We start from the raw sequence: 21,405 nt of genomic DNA on the forward strand, positions 1-21,405 counted from the left end.
AGGGAGCAACTGAAATGTCTGGAGAAAGGCTAAGTGACAGGCCACAGAGAGTGTGGACCCAAGCCCTTCCTTCAGGCTCTGCGTTCAAACCTGCACACTCCACCCAAGCGTGCGCCTGTCTTTCAAATCTCCACCTTCCGGAGAATTCCTTAGCTGCATCCACCCCTGACTCTCTTTGGGGCTGCCCACAGGCCCTGCAGGCTCTCAGCCCAAGGCCACCCTCCTCTGGACAGAGGAGAGATAAGGACAGAGAATGACGAGGACACGGTCAGGCAGAGATGAAGATACAGGCATAGAAGGGTCTCAAGGGAAATGGAGACAGAGGGAAGCCTGTCACACCCCTTCCTGATCTTTCCAGGGCTGACTGCACCCATTTCCCACGTTTCCAGCCTAACATGAAAGGTCCTGCAAGACCCAGCCGCCTTTGCCTCATGGAAATGAGCATGCATTCCATTCCCTTTTTATCATGGATCTCTAGTGACTACTAGAGTTTTCACACGTTGAGGCACTAGAATTGACGATCAGCAGCTAAAAACGATGATAAGTGTTTATTAGCACATGTCACATGCCAGGTCCAGTTCATGGACAGTCTCAGTGAACACCCTCATCCACCCTGGGCTGTAGGTACAGATGAGGAAACTGACAGCAAGATGAGGGAAAGTCACTGGCTGTAGGTCCTGTTGCCCGTAACTGGTCTGGTGTCCTTTTCCAACTGTGGCAGACACTGTTGGTGGCCCGCCCAGGTCCCTTCAGATTTCTCTTTCCAGCTCTGTGCACCCAGCTCCCAGCTACTGTGTGCCTTGTGCATTAATCATGCCTTTTTATTTTCCATATTTCTGGTGCCTTGACAGCTGGGGCCTTGTTGACATTGGAGGGACTGTCCCTCCCCAGGCTAGCCAATTCCTAGAGATAATGAAGGGCTTACCTGTGAGTGGATCTCTCCTAGGCAAGGCAGCCGACCCAGAGCCCAGACCCCCAACCACTTCCTTTACGGAGCTCTTATACTCCAGGCCACCATGGTTCTGCCGAAGCACTCCAGGGCCAGGTTCCAGACAACTATGGACAGCCCCTACACCCCAGAGCCTGCTGACATTAGTCAAACTAAACAATCCTAAGCCTGCTTACCTTGCCTCGTCTGTTCCTTCCAGAGGAAACTACCATAAAGACTCTTGCCCATGGTTCCCCTCTCTCCTTCTGCATCCTGGCTACTGTGGTGCTTCCCCATGTGGCCCTGCATGGCTTGGCGCATCCCCTTCTTTTGGGATCTGTGAGAATAACAAACTATCTTTTCAATGGCAATCATCTCCTGATCTGTTGGTCTCACCATATCTGAATAATAATACCTACATTTTCAAACGCTTTGCTGCTAATGGCTTACCCTGTGCCCTTCTCCCCAGAACTGCCCATGGGCTTCAGGTGCCCGGGAGTTTATGTCCTGCCCGCTTCTCGGGACCCACGGCCCACGACTGCTGAGAGGGGTGTAGTAGCAAGTCTCTAAATACAGCCCTCAGTAACCACGCCCCTGATATGCACACATTTGTGTGGTCCCTCCCCTATTCAGCCTGGGATGGCCTGACTTGCATTAACCAATCGAATGTGGTGGAAGTGACACTGTGAGTTCCAAGCTTAGTCTTTAAGAGACTGGCGGCTTCTGCTTCCTCCCCTAGGAATGCTTGTTTTGGGGAGCCCTGAGCTACCATGTAAGGAGTTCAGCTACCCCGTTGGAGAGACTACATGGACAGGGAGAACACTGAGGCTACACAGAGAATGAGAGAAGTCCAGATGTCCCACAGCCCAGTTGGGTCCAGCCTAATAGCCATCTTGCCAAGGCACCAGACACGGCTGAGGGCGCCATCTTGGATGTTGCAGCCTGGTTGGGCCCTAAGATGACCACAGCCCTGGCTGACATCATATGTTGCCCAACAACTGCCTCCCTGAGCCCAGTCAACCCATGGAATTGTGAGTGATCACAGACAGTTATTATTTTAAGACTCTAAGCTTTGGGGTGGTTGGAATTCAGTGATAATAAACCCAAACAGGGATCTCCCTTTGCCTCAAAGGCCCAGTTCCCTTTCTCTCGAGGTGGGAAAGACTCTGCAACTTAATTTGTCCTCCAGAGCTCCCCGGGGGATCAGGCTGAGTTTGGGACTTCATCTGAAGTCACCCTCTTGCTGGTCTTCGTCCCCTTCACTGTCTTTTTTCATCCACTCCTTTTCGGTTCCTCCTGGAAGCATTTCTTTCATAAATCACAGGCATGTGAATCTCGTCTCAGGCTCTGCTTCCAAGAGATTCTGACCTCAGACACAACGCTTCTGACTTTCTCATCGCCAACCAGAAGCCAGGGTCTGGCTCCCTCTTCTCCTCTCTGCTCTTCCCTGCCCCTCTCCTGCATCTAGAAAGCACAGACCACCTTCCAGACTCCCCGGCAACAGGCAGCCATCTAGTCAGGGGGATAGGGGGGAAGAAGGTGGGAACAAAGACATCCATGAGTTCTCTGCAGGAAGTAGCAAGCAACTTGTTTACCCTGACCAGCAGCAAATGAAACCTCCCCAGCCCCAACCACACAACCATGGAGGGGATCACATGGAGATTAGGCAGGCGGAGCAAGGTGGTTGGCACATCAGCAGCAGTGCCAGGGCCAGGTGGGGAAGAAAGTTGTCTTCGTCTGTGGTGGGAGGGGCTCTGCTGGTTGTTCCAACCCCTCCCTCAGAGAGTCTGTCTCTGTGACCTCCCCATCCCCACCAGGTCTCAGTCCCTGGAAACCCCAGAATCCATCAGCATGGATCCTCCAGCAGGTCCCACAGCCGGGTGCCACTGGGGTAAGATAAGTCAGCAGAGAAGATGCTGGGGGCTGGGGGGCCATTGCCCAGCGGGGGACCCCCACTCAGAGCCTCCAGCCAGTCCAAGGAGTCTGTGGGGCCCCTCGGAGAGGGGGATGGGGAGCTCGTGGGAGATGGGAGTGAGGAAGAGAAGACAGATGAGAGGCCTTCAGAGTCCGGGGAGGGGGACAGCACGTCAAAGGAGCCGGGGAAGTCCAGAGGAATGGGGGGCAGCGGGTCTGCCGGGGAAGAAATGGAGTGTCAGGAATCCGGACCCCAGCCCCCTATTCCTCATATCCAGGAGTCTAGGTCCCCAGCCCACTCCTCCCTAGGACCCAGGAGTCCAGAACCTCAGCCCCCTTCTCCCCCAAATCTAGAAGTTCGGCTCTTACCATTAGGCTCCACCTGGCCCTCCAGGATGTCATCGATGCCCCGGTTCGGAAGCAACTGCGGACAGGCAGAAGCAGCGTGACCGTGAGACTCCGGGCTCAGATCCTGACCAGAGACCCCTAGCCCTCTCCCTCTCACCTGCGCCCTGCGGATCGCTTCCTGAAGCTCCTCCTCCAGAGTCAGAGCCACCAATGCTGGTGCTGAGGAAGGGGTCAGCGCTGGAGCCGGAGCCGGAGCTGTCACAAGGGTTTCCGCGGCACGTGGAAGAGGCGGCTGGTGAGATGCTGAGCTGGGCTTCAACTAGAACCAAGAAAGGCACTAGTTCCTATAAGCCACGCCCACTGGGCGCAACCCCACCCACTCGCGACGTGTGGCTCCACCCCCTGGCCGCGGCCCCGCCCTTTGCTCCTCCACACCGCCCTTATGCCCCGCCCCCTATTCTTTCATTGGCTCCTCTTCCCTTAAGATCCTCCCTCTTTGCTCTTAACCACGCCCCCTCACTTCATTGGCTATTATCTTTTCGACTTCCCGCCCCGTCCCGCTTTGTCTTCTCCTCATTGGCTCAGGCGCGCATAGCCCCGCCCTCACCGAACCCGGCCGCCGGGCGGCTCCCTGCGTCTTAGGCCTGAGACGCGGCCAGCGAGCCCCAGCGGGACTGTCCTCGCGCCGCGGCTTCGGCCGCTCACGGGGCGTGGCGTCGCCGCGCATGCGCTCCAGGAGCATCGACTTGGTCCCGGACACCGGGAGGCCCCGCAGGCGCAGCTGCTGCCGGAGCTCCGAGACCTGGGGTGGAGGGCGGGGAGAGGCCGTGCTGGGCGGGCTCCGGGGCGTAGGCGGGAGCCGGGACTGGACCTTTGGAAACCGAGAGAGGAAGGACTGGGGACCCCGGGCTCCTGGTCCCCATCGAGGGAGAGGGCCAGCTCGGGAAGTTCGTCCCCACACTCACCGTCAGCTCCTCCAGTTTAAGAGTCTGAAGTTCCATCTTGTGTGGAGGGGGCGAGGGGCTGGGGATTCCTGGTGGGGAGGCAGTGACGGGAGTGGGCTTCATCCTGGTGATAGTCACGAGAGGGAAACAGAGGTTAGAAGGGGCAGAGAGAGAAAAGGCATTCCGGGTTCCTCAAAGACGGGGGCTCCTGAAGATGCAGGAAAGTGAGGACCCAGGATTGCAGATCTCCGAGGGCGCAACGACAAGAGGCTAGTTCTTGTGCATGGGAGAAGAGGAACTCGGGACTCCGACTCTTGGGTTTGAGGCCAGGACTCTTGGGAACTGAAGGAAGAGGGGCTGGGGGCCTGGAGTCTTGAGTCCTGAGGGAGGAGGGAGTTCCGGACTGGACTCCCCTGATCTTGGACTCTGAGTTTGATGGAGGAGGATGCTGGGGGCTTGGACTTCTGGAAGAACAAAAATGGAGGTCATACCTAGGAGGTGGCTGCTGTGAGTTTGTCCCTTCCCACAGAGGTGACCCAGGAGGACCTAGGGCTGACCTTTCGGTCTGAGGGTCTGTCCTGGACCCTTGTCTTGGCTCTGGGGGCATGTACTGGTGGTGTGTCAAGTTCCCCTCCGGCTTGGGCTCCCTCCATTGTTGGGAGATCTTGGGAGACTCCTGAAAAAGCAGGTATGATGTCATATGCTCCAGCTCCGTTCCCACTTTCTTCCTGCCCCAGAGCTCCATGCAAAGTATAGGTTCAGCTTAGCACCACCAGAGAGTAGCAAAAAAAGGCAGCAGCAAGGAAGACCAAGGCTAGATTCTCGGGGGGACTTCCCCTCACACTGGTCCAGACTCACCTTCTTCAGGGACCTCCAAGGGCAGTATTCTGGCTCAGGGAGCAGGACCCCAGGGCTGAAGAGGGAAGGAGCAGGACCCATGGGCAAGGCTGGGGCCGGAGCCAGAGCTGGGCCTGAGGCTGAGATCCACGGATCTGGATCTGAGACTGGAGAAGCAGTGAAGAAGCCTGAGAGGCCGCCGGCAGCAGGCCAGGCAGGGAGGAACAAGGCTGTGTGGGAAGGAGGGTCCTGGAAGCCTCAGCCCCTGGGCGCGGGAGGGCAGGCCCAGGAAGTAAAACCCAAGTGGTGGGAGCTGGGTGCCCAGACTCCCGGATCTAAGGGCAGAGGTGCTAGGGACCCAGCATGTGCATTCTCAACAAAGGCAAGAATCGTCCTCAGTCACCAAGCCGTGTGGCAGCTGAGGATCAGAGATTTCTGGGGTTTGGCTGGAGAGGAGTGGGGCCAGCACTCCTGGTTCTTGGTGAGAGAGAATCTGAAACTACAGCCTGAGATTGCTATGTGTGCCAAGGCGTCTGGGACGCCTGTCTTCTCTAAAGAAGCAGGATCTGGATTCATGGATTTCATTGGAGTGGGAAAAGCCGAACAGCAGGACGCAGGGCTCCTCGGGGTGGGGTGGTCGGGGACCTGTACTCCTGGGTCCTCGGCAAAGGACAGGATGGGATTTCAGTGGATCCTGGGGCATAGGGACAGAGGCTCAGGAACCAGTGCAGGATATCTGGTGGCTGCCCACCAGCGTGCCCCAGGGAAGTGGGGCCACCATCCCATCCCTTTCAGGGCCCATACTTACTTGGGTCCTGATACCGTCTGTGGATCCGAAGCTGGAGGACTGTGGAGGGAGGAGGGAGATGGGAGGAGAAAGGTGGGAAGGGAGCGTCCAGGAGCCTGGCCTGGCAGACGAAGGGCAAGCTGCAGTTGGCAGGACACGTGCGCCCACCCCCTTACACACCCAGTGCAGGCGGGCGGGCGGGCAGCCTGCTCCCTTTCCTGGGCCTCCTGCCTGCTCCCTGCCAGCACAGTGCCAAGGACCAGAGTTCTGGGGCTAGGAGCCAGCCAGCCTGCAGGCACGAGGCAGCCCTGCCCCCAGCTCCACCTGCCCCCTTCACCAGCATGTGCCCACCCCACCCTCGGCACAATCGCCATCTTGGCAGCCCCGTCCGTTTGCGTTTTGCCTCCCTTTACCAATTCACCCCACTTTGCACACACATGCTCCCTTCTGTGACACCTCTGGGGCCCCCCACAGTCAGCCCCTCTGCACATCTACCTTTAAACATGCATTTCCCTGGGCTTTCGGTTGGCACATACGCCACCTTTGTGCACTTGAAGTCTCTGACACTTCATCCTCGGCTGACTCTGTCTTGGCTCCCACCCAGCCACATTAACACACTTATTTGCATTCAGGATTCCGTCCCCAGTTTTGGAGCAAGGATCTCTCTTTGCACATTTCTGCTCTTTGCACGCTCTTTTGCACACTCCTTGCTCTTTGGTTACTGGTGTCTTTGCACCCCCCAACCATGTAAACACATTCCTATACACACTCAAGTACCCTTTGCCGTCTAAGGAATTGACCTCCAGTTCCACCCATTTGCACGCTTTCCGCCTGAACTGGGACCTAAAATACAATCTTTGACACTTTCAAGGCTTGAGAGCTCACTGTCTCCTCACGCACACTTCCACGCTTCCACACTGGTCACGCTGAAGTCCCCACTCTGTGCACCCCTCTGCTTTGCACACGTGTCAATTTAAGCCCCTCTTCTTTTGTAGTAGCTGACCCTCTGCACACCCACCCCTAGCCGCCCACTCCCCGCTGTTCACATGATCAGTGTTCTAGCCATTTGCACGCTCATTAGTCCACCACAACTCGACCCCTTTGCTAGGGCCTCCTTTACGTGCAAGTGACCTTCTGCACAGAAAACGCATGCCTTGTGGGTCCCACCGCCCCCTCCCACCTCACCCCGCCGTGCACAGTCGCAGAGTTAGAGAATTCCCAGGACCCCGGGCACCCCTCCCCTGCACGCACAGAGAGAAGCCTCTCACCAGATCGGAACTTGGAGCGAATGATTTGGGAGCGCTGGGAGGAGGCCGCCAGGGTCATTGCCAAGGCTGGGATGGGGACCTGGACTGGGGGGAGGGCAGGGCCCCCACAGGAGGCAGCGTCAGACTGGAGGTCAGGAGGCTGCCCCTGCATATGAGCGCAGCAAGGGAAGGGCCTAAGGGACCTAGGGATAGGAGAGGCCTTGGGCCATAACTTCTGGATCTTGGGGGAGGAGAGGGCTGGGGGCCCAGACTCCTGGGTCTGAGGGAGGAGGAGCTGAGGGCCCAGACTCCTGGAGCTGGGGAGGAAGGGCCTGGGGTCTGGGACTCCTGGGTCCTAAGAAAAAGGGCATTGGGGGCCCGAACCTTGGGTCTATGAAAGGAAAGGAAGGAGAAGGGGGTGAAAGGGTGGAACTCAATCCTCTGAGGGGACTAGAATCCGACATCCTTGATCAAGAGGGGAAAAGACCTGACAGGTCCCTGGGGAATGGAAGGGTCTCTGCCACCTGCGTTTAAGAAGGGGCAGTGCGTAGGTGTCAGCCACCACGGTCTGTGGGGAAGGGACTGGGACCAGAGAGGTGACAGAAGAGTTAAGGCCGGTGCACCCTCCTCCCGGCCCCCCACCCCCACACCCTCCGCTCCCCATCCCAGGGGCTTCTCACCAGGTGGGCTCGGCGCAGCTGTACTCTGCAGCGGGTTGTGTCCCACGGTTTAGGCTGGAGGCCACAGGCCCCGCCCACCAGCCTGGGACCGCCTCAGACCCCCCTTTCGGGGGCGTGCCGGGAGCCCCCCCGGGACCCTGAAAAGGGGCGGAAGCGCGGGCTGGGAGGCCCCGGGGCGGGGCGCACGTCGGGGTTCCCTGGCTTGCTCCTCCTCCTCGTCCTGGGACTACGGGGTCGGGCGGGGCAGCGGCGGGCAGACTGACAGAAGCAGGTGCCGGGAGAGGGACGCTGGGTGAGCAGCAGGGGCAGGTGGTCGCGTCCCGGCCCTGCAGGCAGGTGCCACCTGTCGCTTTTTCCCTGACGCAGCAGCAGGAGTCGGATTCAGGGGAGTGAAAAGTTCAAACTGGAGTCCCGGACTTCTGGTTCTGAGTGAGGAGGGGGCTGGAGTACGGGCTTTTGGGGTCGAAGGGAGAAATGGCTGGTTCCCACTGGCAGGACTGAGGGCCTGATATTTGGCAGAACAAGCTTGGACCTCTGTCCTCAGATGCGTGGGAGGCCCCAGTGCTTCGGGGTCGAATTACATGCAAGAGGGCAAGCTGCGACCGTAGCTATAAATACCCCCTCGGACTCGGCAGGAGCCCAACGCTCCCATCAAGGGCCCCAGTGCTATATTCCGCAGAAAATCATCATCACTAGTGCTCTCGAATCTTAACAAGCGAAGCGTTGCCAATACCACAGATACCTTTATTGCTCCTGGCGCTCAAATCCCAAACCCATCTTCCCACCGTCCCATCCTCCACTACCCGAAAACGCAAACTCCCAGCATTCCATGCGGGGAAAACTACAACTCCCAGAAAGCTCTGCGCGCAGGCGGGCTCCAGGGAGTAGAAGCCGAGGAATTTTCAAGGTTCGCGCGCTCGTTTGCTATTGGTCTTCAAGGAGGCGTGGCCACGGGAGGCCCGTGGCGGTGATTGGCCGGCAGTTCCTGCTGCTCAAGATCCCAGAGGAGGCGGCGGAGCCTGCGCAGTTCACGGTGCAGAGCATCGTCCGTCACTGGACCCGTGAGGCGCAGGCGCGAGCTGCCCAAAGGCAGGATGAGGGGAGGGTGAGAGGAGAAGCTTTCGAAGATGTCCCCTGTGAGACCGAAGAAGACGGCGTTAAATTCTGAAAATGGGCGTGAAGCGGCAGAGAGTCGGGGAGAGCCGAGGCTGCGTCACGCCCAAAGGAAGGAAAAACTTCAATCCCCAGCAACTCCTGGAGCAGGGTCCACTCAAACGTGACTCCTGGAGTCCCCAAGCATCCTGAGAGTTGTAGTTGAGACTAGGAGAGGCCACTGTTGCCTGGGAAACGGGCGACGTAGTTGAGTTCTTGGGTCCGCGAGGAAGGAGGGTCTAGGAACTTAGTTTTATGGATTCCCTAGAGTGGAGGAGCCTGGGATCCGGACTCCTAGGTCAGGGTGGGTAGTTTGTAGGGGGATGAGGCTGGGGAGCTGAACCCCTGGGAAAAAAAGAGAGCTGGGGACTTGAGCTCCTATATCCTGGGGGGAAAAGGGGTTAGGGTCCAGCACTTAGGTCCTGGGGGAGGAGAGTGCTAGGGGTCCAGACTGCTGGGTCAGAAGGAGGAAGGGGCTGGGGATATGGATTCCTAGGTCCTGAGGGCAGAAGAAAGCTGAGAGCCCCAATGCTTGTGTCCTCATTTCTCCTCACCCGTGTCCACAGCATCTCGCTCTGCAGGGGGAGGGTCCCAGGCAGGTGGTGGCCCGCGGCCAGGACCCAGCTGGTAGTGGCTGAGCAGATGGTGGAGTTGAGCCGGGGTCAGCGTGGGGTGCTCCGTTCGTAGGCTGCTCCATGAAGCCTGATGGGAAGACGAGGTGAGAAGTCTACAGTCACTTTGGGGCAGCTGAAAAATCCCGAATGGGAGGGCCTCCATAAAGGGGGGGGAATGAACTGGGTAGACTGGTGTGCCTGGACGGTGTCTCCTGGGCCTGGTTGTCAGTGAAGTGCGTGTTGGGAAGGGCGTGCTCTCAGCTTTAAAAAAATGTGATTTGCTTCAGAATAAATGAGGATATGGGAGTAGGCAGGGGCAGAGAAGAAACAAAACTGGCCATTAGTTTATCACTCGTTTATATTCTGGAAGCTGCTGATGTGCACATGGGATTCATCATTCTACTGTGGCTGCTGTTTGCACCTGCGTGAAAATTTCTACAGCTAACTTAGCTGGCGTCAGCATCATCAGCGTGGTTAAAGCCAGAGACTGGACCCAGATTGCCTGGGTTCAAAAATCCCAGCTTGGTGATTTATTACCTTCTGCAAGTCATTGGGCCTCAGTTTCCCCATCTGTAAATTGGGGGAGAATAGGAGCTACCTACTAGAGTTGTTATGAGGATTCGATATGGCAAGCTTCGAAAGTACTTACAACAGTGCCTGGTGCTTATTCAACGCTCTGTACAAGTTTGATAAATAAAAATAAATAAACGAAGGCAAGTGACCTACCTGATTCTCAGTTTCCTTCTCCAAAAAAAAAAAAAAAAAACCTGTTATTGATAACCTACTTCATGGGGCTTAGTCAGCATTCAGCTAGAAATGCCAAGCAGAGTTTCTGAAATGTAGTTTATGTTCAATGAGTGTTTTAATCATCGCGTTCCTTGGTCTCATACCAAACTTCCTGAATCAGCATGTCCAAGGGAGGGGGCCCTGGAAACTATTAATAAGGCCCACTGGGATTCAGATGCAGCCCACTTTGGACACTGTTGTCGCTGGCTTCCTTCTAGCTGCCAATGCATGAGCCGTGGTGTGTGGGCTGGGACGGGATAACATGGAGTCCGAGGGGAGATCCCCAGGTGAGCTGAATCCAGAAGATGGTTGAGTGGGGCTGGGGAGTCTGAGGTCAGGGGTCAGGAGTCACCTTGAGCAGGGAGGTGCGGGGCACGCAGAGCAGGTTCACAGCCATGGAGAGTTTCCGGAAGAACTCAGTGGCAATGTCGCCCAGCCCAGCCCCCTGTAGCCAGTCCAAGACAAGGTCCAGGTTGGTCCGGATTTGGACAGCTCGGGACCACTGATAGAAAGGTCGGCCTTGACCTGGGGGGGGAGGATATGAAGGGCGATGGGTGTGTGGACCCTGTCCTCCTGCCTCCCAGATCCTTCCTATCCTTCAGCTTGGGATCGGGAGCTTGCGAGCTCTCCAGAGTCCCCAGAGGTGAGACCTGACTTGACGTGGGTCTCAGTGGCTCCTGTCTCTGCCTCCCTGCCCCTTCTCAGTCTGACCCTTACCTCGTTCCATCAGCGAGTTGAGAAGGGACGCATTGGAGAAGAAGAACAAGTAGCCAAAAGTCTGAGACACGAGGTCCGGGTGCAGCTCACACCGGCTGGTGAGTTCCAGGGCTGCCTGGAACACGCCCAGGGTAGGTCTCAACCCCAGAGGCATGGCCTCCAGCTCCGCGCCGGGCCCTGGCAGCTCGGCCCCACCTGTGAAAGGGTTACTATCCAGGAGAGCAGGCAGCGTTGAATACAGAGTCTGAGGAGACACAGAGATACAAACAAGTGATCAGACTACAACTCCCTGGAAGCTTCAGGGTGTGGTAGAGCATGAAGATACTAGGGCACTCCACCAAAGGCTTCTGGGAATTGTAGTCCATTCCACCTTTGACACCCTAAGGGTCTCCATGAGCAAATCTCTACTTTCCAGATGGGTTTCTAGTATTCATCAGGCCTGGGACACCTCAAGTCTTAAGAAAGGGTTTCTAGACGTTTCTTGAGTATTTTAAGACCACCTTGGTGTCTTATGGGACTTGTAGTTCTCAGCAGACACCTCAAGGAGGACAAAGGATACTGAACAAAGAGACCCCCTTCAGTCAAAGAATTATTTATCCAGAATTCCCGGAGGAAAGGAAAAGAATGGAGAATCAGGAAGTGGGAGTGGGGTGGCAGTTAGCCAGTGGAAAGTAAGATCAGGCCAAGGAGAGGAAATGAGGTCAGAGCCAAAGAAGAAACAAAACCACACTTGGCGGGGATGTACAGGAAGTGAAGCCTTGGAGGAAAGGGCTTCATAAATCAAGGCTGCTTGAGACTTAGACGCTATCTGTCCCACGAGATTCCCTTGCATTTTACAGCTGGGGAATCAGGCCTGCCATAAGCCAGGAACCCTGAGAACTCCAAGCAGCAATATTAAAGTCAAGAGTGGTGGTGGGGAACCGGGCACAAAGTGCAGGATGAGCACTCCAGGGAGAAAAGGTCTCTGGTTCAGAAAAGGGAGCAAATTCAGAACTATAAGAAGTGAGGTCAGGGCTTGCCTGGTGGCGTACTAGTTAAGTTTGTGCACTCTGCTTTGGTGGGCCTGGGGTTCACAGGTTCGGATCCCAGGCGTGGATCTACACACTGCTCATCAAGCCATGCTGTGGCAGCATCCCACATACAAAATAGAGGAAGACTGGCAACAGATGTTAGCTCAGGGCCAATCTTCCTTACCAAAAAAAAGGAGTGAGGTCAGGAGTGAGACACAGGAAGTGAGGACCGATTAAAGAGGACCTTTAGTTTAAATGACAGTGCCAACACTATTTCATCTATCTATATCTATATAGCTCTATCAGACTTTTCAGTGACTGAAGAGTAGATTTAGAAAAAGGCAACTTGAGAAAGTGAAAATGGTGATATAACCAGGTAGTGAGACCAGCCTGTGAGAGGAGACAGTTGCCGAGACAGGAAGAGAAGCCAGAAAGGCCGGAAGTGATGTAAGCTCAAACAGGAAGTGGTGTCAGAATAGCAAAGTGCCAGGGTGAAATGGGAAGTGATGTCACAGGACCAGGAAATCTTGCGAGGTCAAATAGAAAGTGACATCAGAGCGATGTGATATAGTCCAAACAGGAAGTGATGTTCTCTCAAACAGGAAGCAAGGATCAAGGCCAACCTTGGTGAGGTAGTAGACAGACTGCTGGAAGGTACACATGATGACCTCATCCAGGAGGGCCATGGCCTCGTCACATAATTCCAAGTCATTGCAGAGCTGTGGGTCTGAGGACAGGCCTGGGGGTGAGAGGGAGAACCAGAGGCTGGCAGGCAGGAGCCCAGGTCCCCAGGTGCAGAGGACGGCAGGGGGCTTGGACAGGCCTGGGCCTGGGTCAGAGCTCACCCTCCTGGTCGGCCTCCTTCTCCATCTCCATCACCTTCTCCTGCACAAAGCTCAGCAGCTCCGTAGTGTTGGCCATCCACAGCATGAGTGGCCGCAGCTCCACGGACACAGCCTCAGGGGTCAAGGGCACCTCTGGGACCCCCTCAGGGTGGCTGGAGAAGGAGGAAGGATGTTTTGTGATCCTTGCCCAACACCCACGATAGTGTGCAAACCCTGAGATCTGGGTCTAAGTGGTGACTGAGTCCAATGCCCATTTCACAGCTGGAAAAGCCGAGTCCCAAGGAAGAACGGAAACTTGCACTAAGAAATGCGTGGAGTAAACACAGGACTGGCTGCAAATCCCGACCTCTGCATCCCTCTAGACCCTTCTCCCCAGAATTTCTCTTACTTCTCTGGCTGACGGTCTCCAATTTCCTTAATCTTTTCCTGTGGAACAGTAAGATCAAAATCAAGGTGAGGGAGATTGGGGAGAGAGGCCTATCAGTTAATACCCTGGTTTTTCTAGAAAGACCTTTTCGACAGAGACTCTCACCACTTTTCAGATGGACTCTAACCCTCAAGCTTCGGAATGACCTCTCCTCTTCTTACCTTTTAAAACATGCACCCCCATGATTAAGAGTGGTCTATCTTCCTCAGGTCGGCTTCTGCTCAAATGGAGTTTCCTTCTTACCCCAAGAAAACCTTTTCTCTCAGTAGGCCCAAGCTCAAGAGGATGGAAACTCCCCCCTCTCTGAATGGTTTCTCCCCAGCCCTTCCATCTGTAGGTCTAATGGGTTCCTTCTCCCTTGCCTCCAAGAAGGGTCTCCCCTATTACTCCTCCAAGCTTCAGACCCAGTGGGCTGCCCGCTTCACCTCTCACAATGGACTCTCCCAACTTCTCTTCCAAGGGCATCTCTCCCCCCCCCCCGCCATCTCTCAGAATGGTTTGTTCCATTGTCGCAAGGAAAGGTAGGTACTGTACTGCCTTCTCTTTCAGACACTGCGGAGGAATCCACAACTCCCAGCATCCCGTGGGGCTCCTTGCTTAATAGCCCAAGCCCCCTCCTGAGGAATCATGGGAGAGGTAGTTTCCTCCTGCCAAACTACAAACCGGTTGGACGGTGGTGAAGGGAGGCTGGGGCAAGGACCTGGGGCGCAGGTGGGGCTGGACGGCGCTTGGGGGCGCTCACCCAGACAGCCTCCTTGATGAGACGGGCCAGGCGGCCCAGCAGGCGCGGCAGGTGGCCCAGCTCCAGCTCCCGGGCTGAATGCTGCACGCACAGCGCCAGCAGCGTGGCGGGCCCGAGCGGCGGCAGGTCCCCGGCGCCCGCGGCCGCAGCGCGCACGATCTCGCCCAGCAGCGCCTCTTCCTCGCGCGGCCGGAAGCGCAGCACGGGCTCGCGGCCGTCCAGGTAGGCGGCCAGCGCCTCGCCGCGCTCCTGCAGGCCTCGGCCGCACAGGCGGCAGGAGAAGGCCCAGCCGGGGCCCGGCGGCGCAGCCCCGGGGCGCGCGGGCAGCCAGGGCGGCCGCGCCGGCCCGGAGCCCCCGGTGCGGGGGTCCTTGTACATGAACAGGAAGTGCTCGCCCAGCCCCAGCAGGTCACCCGGGTGCAGCTCGGCTTCCCGCAGCAGGAGGCACCCGTTGTGCGTGACCGGGGCTCCCCGGGATGGGCGCACCATGGCCGGGGGCTCAGGACCCGCCCGCACTGTGCAGTGACGGGGCAGGATGTCCGGGGCGTTGAGAAAGGTGTCCACGTACGGGGCCGGTGATCCACCGCGGGCCGAGGAGTTCCCGCCCCGGCCAAACACGTGCTGCTCCCGCGTCATCACGTACACCACGAAGTCCTGGAGGGAAAGTGGCGAAGCACTAAGAAGGACACCAATCCACGTGGAATGGATGGTTCCAAAGAGATCCCTTTCCCACAATCGCCTTTCCCATGAACCCCCTCCCTTGAATGAACATTCCCAAGGAGATCTCCTGGGATCCCAAAGGACTCATCAGTTACCCCCACCTGCATGAGTGGACTCTTCAAAGGCACTTGAAGGACTGTCCTGTAACACCCATCCTGAAGTCAGGATACTTACAAGAAAACCCCTTTCTTACAAGGAAACATGGGTTCTACCATTTCCCTCCCTCAAAGAATGGATGCTTCTTGGGAGATCTTTCCCCAATGCGCTCTCCCATCTTCTCACCTCCTCTGAATGGACTCTTTCAAAGCAATTCCTTCCTACAGTGGATTCTCCGGTAACATCCAGCCCAAAGAATGGGTGCTTCCAAGGACATCACGCCCCCATTACTAAAATGGACTGTCCTGATACCCTCACCCTCAAGGACCTTCCCAAGGAAGGCTTCTTTCTCCCAGGAACTCTCTCATTTCCTTCCCCCTGCCCCTACTTGTCCATCATTCCACCCCCATGATGGAGGCTTCCAAAAACATTTCCCCCTCCCATAATAATTTCTCTCAATATTCCCAAAGCAGGGAATGGATACCTTTAAAGAGACTCCCCCTTTGAACAAAAGTTTCTTCCATTATCTCCGCCCCAAGAATGTACACTTCCAAGGAGACCCCCTTTCTACAATGGGCTCTCTCATTTTTCCCCACTCCATGATGAACCCCATTCTATTTTTCTTTCAAAGCTTGGCACCTGAGCTATCATCTGTTGCCAATCTTTTTTTCTCCTTCTTCTCCCTAAAGCCCCCCAGTACATAGCTGTATATTCTAGTTGTAGGTCCTTCTGGCTCTGCTGTGTGGGACGCTGCCTCAGCATGGCTTGATGAGCAGTGCTAGGTCGGTGCCCCAGATTCGAACTGGTGAAACCCTGGGCCGCTGAGCACGCAGACTTAACCACTCGGCCATGGGGCCGCCCCCAATGAACTCAATTCTAAAGAGGCATAATCCTACAATGGACTCATCTATTACCCCCACTCCCATGATGGAAGATTCCACAGATGCTCTCGCTTCCATCAATATTCCCATCCCCCAAAAAGGAAATCTCCAAGGAGATCTCCATGTAGTGGCTCTTCTGGTAATGCCACCTTATAAATAGAAGTTTTCAAGGAGACACTCTTCTTATAATGGAGTGTCTCATTTCATCCACCAGATGAAGAAGTGCATTCCAGAAGACCCCTGCCTAAAAATGACTCTCCTGTCTCTATCCTATAAAAATAGAAGAGCTCAGTGTGACTCCCTTCCTAAGACAGACCCCTCTGTTCTCCATGCATGTCTGAGAGAACAGTCATCCTGGTATCCATAAATCCCCGTCCTACACTGAACTCTGCCATCATCTCTACCCTGTGGATGGACGGTTCCAGAGAGACCCCTTCCTACAAGGGATTTGATCATCTGCTTCTCTAAAAAAATGGACCTTTCCAGCCTGAGCACCTTCTGAAGGTAGAATCTCTCATTTTCCATCCCTGTCTGAAGGAATGGAGTGGTCCAAAATACATGAACCCTTTCCTGAAATGGGCTCTCCTGTTCCTTAACCCAAGAAGGCATGCTTCCACAGCACGTACGATGAACTCTCGGCTACAGCCACCCATGAACAGACAAGTGCAAATAAATCCCTTTCTGTAATAAATTCACCTCTTACTCCTGTTCCCAAGGAATGGATCCTTCCAACGAAGCCTCTTTCTTACAAAGAAATTTCTCATGAACCTCACCCAAAAGAATGGATGTTTCCAGTGTTTCCTCCTCTTCCTATAACAGACTCTCCTTTTCTTCCAGAATAGATCCTCTCAATTTGACCACCTTCCCAAATTAGACCCTACTATTCTCCAACCTTGTCTGGAGGAAAGGGCTGTTATAATATATGCAAACCCTTTCTGACAATGAACTTGCCTTGACCCCTTGCCCCAACAAGGAGGAATGAATTCTTCCATGCAAGCTCTTCTCTGAATAGTCTTAACCTCTCACTCATATACACAGCCAAGGCACCTGACCCAATTGGGTCCCGCTCTGACGGCAAAAAATGGAACTGTTCAGTAAGCTCCCCCACCTTCTAGAGTGGGCTTTCTCATTGATCCCAGCAGTATCCATCAAGCTTGGCTGTGCCACTGTTACCCAAAGGTGGACAAAGCCGTAAGGATGATTGCCCCAAGCACACAAGTCTTTCCAATAATATACTACATTTCTATCGGTGAAATAATTCCCCACTGACGCCCAACTGCTAATGCTTTCTCCCTCTCTGCTCCCTAACACTCAAACACCTTCTCCAGTTATCACCCAAAAAGTAAAATAGAAGTATCAGTACCACCTGCCCCCATCAACAAGGGTCAAATGGTTCCAGTGTAAACCATCACTTTTAAAAAGGGGATTAGTCGACTCCTTTCCAGAAAATATAGGCTTACCCAGAATGAGATCCCAGGCACCAATCAAATTGTCTCCCTCCCCTAGAAGACAGACTCTCCCGTTACCTCCACCTCAAGAAACAGATGCTTCCAAGGAGATCGCCTTTCTACAATAGGCTCGCCCACTATCTCTTGACGCGAAGACAGTGCTTTCCCTCAGCTATGAATGAAAGGAACCAGTCCCTACTTGTCCCTCCAATAGAATCTTTCTCAGGCATCTGTCCTCCACTAACACCTCTCTCGTCTCTGACAATGCTATCTCCCACTCTGCAACCTGCTGGGACCACGCCTTCCAGCATACCTGAGACCACCGCGACTCAAGGAATTCTGGGAGTTGTAGTTTTGTCGCCCTTCAACCAAAGGATGGGGCATTGGGCTCTCCCGCTAGGACAGGCTGCTCTCACCTGGGCGTCCTGGTAGCCCTGGAGCAGCAGAAAGTAGGGGTGATTGCTGGGGGCCTGGATGAGGCACTGAGTCAACTGATCGAAGTCACCGGGGTCTGCAGGTCCGATTTGGGCGTCGGCTGCCCCTGGGGCCATGCTAAGGGCCTGTTGCCTGCGCTCCTGCTGCCGCCGCCGCCGACCCTGCAGGCTGAGCTCGGACACGCTACGCCGCAGGGACAGGTTTTCCGAGCGCTCCTTGCCCCCGGAGCCAGCCGCGGGCCCTGACCCGGACCCGGGGCCAGGACTGGCCAGCGCCGCCCCCCCGGACGCCGCCCGGGAGCGGTTCTTCTGTGGCCGCCACGAGGGGGCGCCCGTGCCTGCGGAGAGAGATGGAGAGCGGTGAGGTCGAGACCGGAAAGAGACAAGAGACAGACAGACTGAGAGAGCTGGAGATTACAGAGACCGAGAATTGACTACAGAGAGGTGAGGCTGCTTCCCACATGCACGTTTTTGCATATGCTGTTCTCTGTTCTGGAACACACTTTCCGCGTGACTCCTACCCGTCTTGCCATTTTCAGCTCAGAAATTAATTCATTCTTTCAAATACTATTTCTTGAGGACCTACTATGTGCCCGGCACAGTTCTAGGCACTAGGGACTTTGCAGTGAACAGAGAAGACCCTGCCCCCAGGGAAATATAAACCACCTCCACCTGAACACCCTTCCCTGACTTTCCAAGTTGAAGCAGAGCATGGCCCCACTGGGCACTCTGGGCTTTGTCTGGGCCCAGAAAAGCCCTGGCACATAGTAGGTGCCTAGTGGAAATGAGCTGAACCAATGAACTGATGTGTTTCTCACTACGCTGGAAATTTAGGAGGGTGGGAACTTCACCTGTCAATGTCCCCACATATTCCTCCAGGTCCCTAAATAATGTGTGGCCCACAGTAGGCACTCAATGAATGCCTTTTGGAAAAAAAAAGATAATGATGGCTATAATTGCCATTCTTAATTAAGCAATGTGCCAAGCCCTGTGCTAAAATCCTTTATATGGATTATCTCATTGAATTTTCATCTAGGAATCTGCTGAGTTTAACTGGCTAAGAACGGATCAGAATCCAAGTCTGAGTTCAAAGCCCGTGAGTTTAACTGCTACACCATTCTATCTCCAAAAAGGAGACTCTGAAACAGAAAAGTGGTTCGAGGGCTCCCTGAGCAGGCCCCTAGCCCTGTGAGCCAGGCACCACCCCTGCCAGGCTCTGCCCAGCACTTGCTATTTCACCAGTGGCGCCACCTCCTGATCCAGGCCGGGCCTTCTCAAAGACCAAGCCAAAGATGAGCACAACTTTCCTGGGCCTCTGCAAACGCCTCTTCATTTCCCATGCGCCACCCTCAAGCCCCGTTCACACGTTGGAGCCAACCCAGCCCGTGGCACCTGCTCCAAAGTCCGCCCCTCTGATGCTCTGCCATTCTTAGGTCCTGATCTAGCAGCCCAACTCTGCTCTCCCCCTCCTAGGTTCCATCCACATAGGCCCTGCCCCTCACTAACCGCTTCAACCCACTGCTCTGGGAGGTCTCTTGCCCCAGGGATCCGTGCCCGCACGCATCTGCCCCACCCAACACCTCTTGCTCTGGGCTACTGTATTCCACAGGCGCCGCCCCAGCATCATCGGCCCGGGCCAGGGGCTCTGCACGTACCCCAAGGGCATCATCCTCTGGCCCAGCCCATCTGGCTGACCCAACCCTGCCCTAGCTCCGCCCACCACTTGACCCAAGGCCTATAGGTCCCGCCCAGTCTTCGCGGGCCCCGCCTCCAGCCCGCCTTCTGGTCCCACCTGCCCCGCAGGCCCCGCCCTGCCCAGCCCCCATGCCGGCCCCGCCCCACCGTGGCTCCGCCCCCAAGCCCCGGCCCAACCCTCCCGCAGGCCCCGCGCCGCCGGCCCCGCCCCCAGGGGCCCCAGGACTGCTCACCGTCGCTGTCCGCTGCCCCGAAGGCCTCCTGCTCCAGGCGACGCGCCTCCTCGCGGCCGCGCAGCTCGAAACGCCGCGCCCAGCCGGGCCGCGCCCGCCACAGCTCCTGCACCAGCAGCGGGCGCTCCGCGTCGCCCAGCACGCGCAGGTGCTCCGCCCGCCACTCGCCGTTGCCCGCGCCGCCCGCCGCGGGCCGGCCCAGCGCGTCGCACAGCGCGAAGGCGTCCACGCAGCCGCTCTCGCCCGGGCCGCCGCCGGGGCTGCCGGCCAGCCCGTAGCGCTCCAGCGCCTCGGCCACCAGCTCGCGCGCCGTGGAGCGCGCCGTGGCCAGCACGCTCTTGTAGTTAGCGCCCGACGCCAGCCCCGCGCCGAAGATCTTGAGGACCCCGGGGGGCGCTGTGGCGCGGGTGGCCAGAGGGGGCTCGGGGGCCACGCCCGCCGCCAGCTCCGGCAGCTTCTTCTCGCTGGCCCAGCGCTGCGCGCCCCCCGGAGTCCCGGGGCCTCCCGCGCCGCCGGACCCCGTGGCCCCGGTTCCGGAGCCTCGAAAGAGCTGGGAGATGCGCTTGGCGCGGCTCCCCGAGGCGCCCCCGGCCGCCTTGACCGCGCCCACTCGCCGCAGCTCCACGTGCGGCGGCGGCGGCGGAGGCAGCGGCTCGCTGCTGCGGCTCCCCGTGTCGGAAGACGAAGACCTGGGAGACCGCCCGGGAGCAGAGGCGCGGGAGAGGGACCCAGAAAGGCACGCAGAGACGGGGGTGGGGGTTACAGTAGGAGGGAGGTGGGCACGGACCCAGATGGAGGAGACAGAGACCCAGAGAAGGAGAGACAGAGACCCAGAGAGAGAAGGCAACAGAGATTTAGAGAGAGAGGGCGACAGAGACGCACAGAAGAGCAAGAGACACGGGGTGTAAAGAGTTGGGGGGTAGGCAGAGGCAAAAAGAGAGAAAATAAATAAATAAAGGTAAGTCCCACAGAAGGAAGTTTCAAGAGTTGAGCAGGCAGGGAAGGAAGGTAAATCAAAGCACTGCTCCTATGTCCCCATCCCTGTGTCCATCCGGCCTAACCAGTCCCAGCACTTCCCCCACCAGGCCTTATATCGCTGTGGCCCAATGTGTGCCCCCTCCCCGCCCCTCGCAATGTGCGCCAGCTTGCTTGCCCATTCAGATCAGGAACAGGAGCCAACCCTTTCAGGGTCCCTGGCATTACCCAGTGCAAAGACGGGGTCATAAACAAGGACAGATGAGAGGTAGGTGGGGGTCTCGAGGAGTTGGGCACTCACTTGACAGAGGCAGCGCTGGGCCAGCGCCGCCCCAGCTTGGCCAGCTGCTTCCTGGGAGAATTGATCCACAGGCCCACCGGGAGATGGAGTTTCCCGAAGCGGGGGCTTCCGCCCTCCTTCCGTTCACCAGATAGCATGGCCCTAAAGGAGGGTGAGCGAGGCCCCAACTCCTGAGGCCCCGAATGGTGGGGATGGGTGGAGGGGGACCTGGACCCCTGAGTCAGGGAGGAAGGGCTGGGGCTCAGACTGCTGAGTTGGGGTGAAGGAGAGGGATGGGAGCCTGGACTCCTGGGTGCTGGGATGGGAGGTAGCTGGGGACTGACTCAAGGGTCTGAGGGAGGAGGGGTCTGAACTCCTGGGCCCCAGGGTCTTACCCTGCTTCGGGTCCCCGCAGCACCCGGGGGCCCTGGCTCCGCTGGCCTGGGTTGGTTCCTGACCCCACCGCTCCTGTTCAGCCTCTGCCCCGGCTCCTGGCACTGGGTGGGGGACAGGAAAAGGCGAGAGGAAACCCGGCAGGAAGAGCGGGGAGGGGGCGTCCTGTGAGCGGACCGGGCCTGGGGGAGGAGATCTGGGTAGGGCTGGCCCTGCCCCACTCCTTGATTCTGGAATTTATATCCCAGCCTGTGAGTCTCTTCCAGGACCCG

The 21,405-nt window shown here is 56.9% G+C and overlaps 3 protein-coding genes across 16 annotated transcripts in view; 1 reads left to right on the forward strand and 2 right to left on the reverse strand.

Moving 5' to 3' along the window:
- The window catches only part of LOC103544534 (galactoside 2-alpha-L-fucosyltransferase SEC1-like), a 57,901-nt gene extending 47,729 nt beyond the window's left edge, over positions 1–10,172 (forward strand). For 2 of the 3 annotated variants that reach the window (XR_011522358.1, XM_070558144.1), the window contains 2 exons: positions 2,746–2,819; positions 3,237–10,172. The gene's annotated coding sequence lies outside the window, so the exon portion shown is untranslated. Of the gene's footprint in view, positions 1–1,827; positions 1,960–2,745; positions 2,820–3,236 lie in introns of those variants that run through there. The other variant, XR_011522359.1, reaches the window with a different exon arrangement.
- Positions 530–7,874, reverse strand: MAMSTR (MEF2 activating motif and SAP domain containing transcriptional regulator). 11 transcript variants are annotated; one of them, XM_008523837.2, is made up of 10 exons: positions 7,686–7,874; positions 7,027–7,110; positions 5,780–5,818; positions 4,993–5,138; positions 4,692–4,810; positions 4,156–4,258; positions 3,798–3,992; positions 3,348–3,509; positions 3,212–3,266; positions 530–3,058 (listed from the first exon to the last, which is right to left on the reverse strand). In XM_008523837.2, the coding sequence occupies exons 2-10, from the start codon at positions 7,082–7,084 to the stop codon at positions 2,775–2,777; spliced, it is 1,161 nt and encodes a 386-aa protein (XP_008522059.2). In that variant the 5' UTR covers positions 7,085–7,110; positions 7,686–7,874; the 3' UTR covers positions 530–2,774. The 11 variants fall into 11 exon arrangements, with proteins under 11 accessions (XP_008522059.2, XP_070414230.1, XP_008522058.2 ...); XM_070558129.1 differs by having other exon boundaries at positions 3,798–4,085; positions 7,686–7,825; XM_008523836.2 differs by having other exon boundaries at positions 4,626–4,810; positions 7,686–7,825.
- On the reverse strand, positions 8,409–21,370 carry RASIP1 (Ras interacting protein 1). 2 transcript variants are annotated; one of them, XM_070558123.1, is made up of 12 exons: positions 21,136–21,370; positions 20,762–20,902; positions 19,486–20,174; positions 17,540–17,895; positions 13,979–14,632; positions 13,198–13,235; positions 12,810–12,961; positions 12,588–12,691; positions 10,955–11,198; positions 10,590–10,762; positions 9,392–9,539; positions 8,409–8,819 (listed from the first exon to the last, which is right to left on the reverse strand). In XM_070558123.1, exons 2-12 carry the CDS (start codon positions 20,896–20,898, stop codon positions 8,620–8,622), a joined length of 2,895 nt encoding a protein of 964 aa, XP_070414224.1. In that variant the 5' UTR covers positions 20,899–20,902; positions 21,136–21,370; the 3' UTR covers positions 8,409–8,619. The 2 variants fall into 2 exon arrangements, with proteins under 2 accessions (XP_070414224.1, XP_070414223.1); XM_070558122.1 differs by having other exon boundaries at positions 12,588–12,703.
- Positions 21,371–21,405: the final 35 nt, after the last annotated feature.

The sequence above is a fragment of the Equus przewalskii genome, chromosome 9 (genome assembly GCF_037783145.1).
Source record: "Equus przewalskii isolate Varuska chromosome 9, EquPr2, whole genome shotgun sequence".
Classification (NCBI taxonomy): Eukaryota; Metazoa; Chordata; class Mammalia; order Perissodactyla; family Equidae; genus Equus; species Equus przewalskii.

What these genes read in the sequence shown, in the direction of transcription:
- MAMSTR (XM_070558125.1), bottom strand. Translation starts at nt 7,084, where the DNA reads ATGACCCTGGCGGCCTCCTCCCAGCGCTCCCAAATCATTCGCTCCAAG. An exon ending in TCACAGCAGCCACCTCCTAG is followed by an intron (nt 4,259 to 4,625) that starts GTATGACCTCCA and finishes GACTATCACCAG; the next exon opens with GATGAAGCCCACTCCCGTCA. An exon ending in CCGCCCGGCGGCCGGGTTCG is followed by an intron (nt 3,510 to 3,797) that starts GTGAGGGCGGGG and finishes TCTTGGTTCTAG; the next exon opens with TTGAAGCCCAGCTCAGCATC.
- RASIP1 (XM_070558122.1), bottom strand. Translation starts at nt 20,898, where the DNA reads ATGCTATCTGGTGAACGGAAGGAGGGCGGAAGCCCCCGCTTCGGGAAA. An exon ending in CGGGGCAGCGGACAGCGACG is followed by an intron (nt 17,896 to 19,485) that starts GTGAGCAGTCCT and finishes CTCTCTCCGCAG; the next exon opens with GCACGGGCGCCCCCTCGTGG. An exon ending in CAACTCGCTGATGGAACGAG is followed by an intron (nt 10,763 to 10,954) that starts GTAAGGGTCAGA and finishes CTCCCCCCCCAG; the next exon opens with GTCAAGGCCGACCTTTCTAT.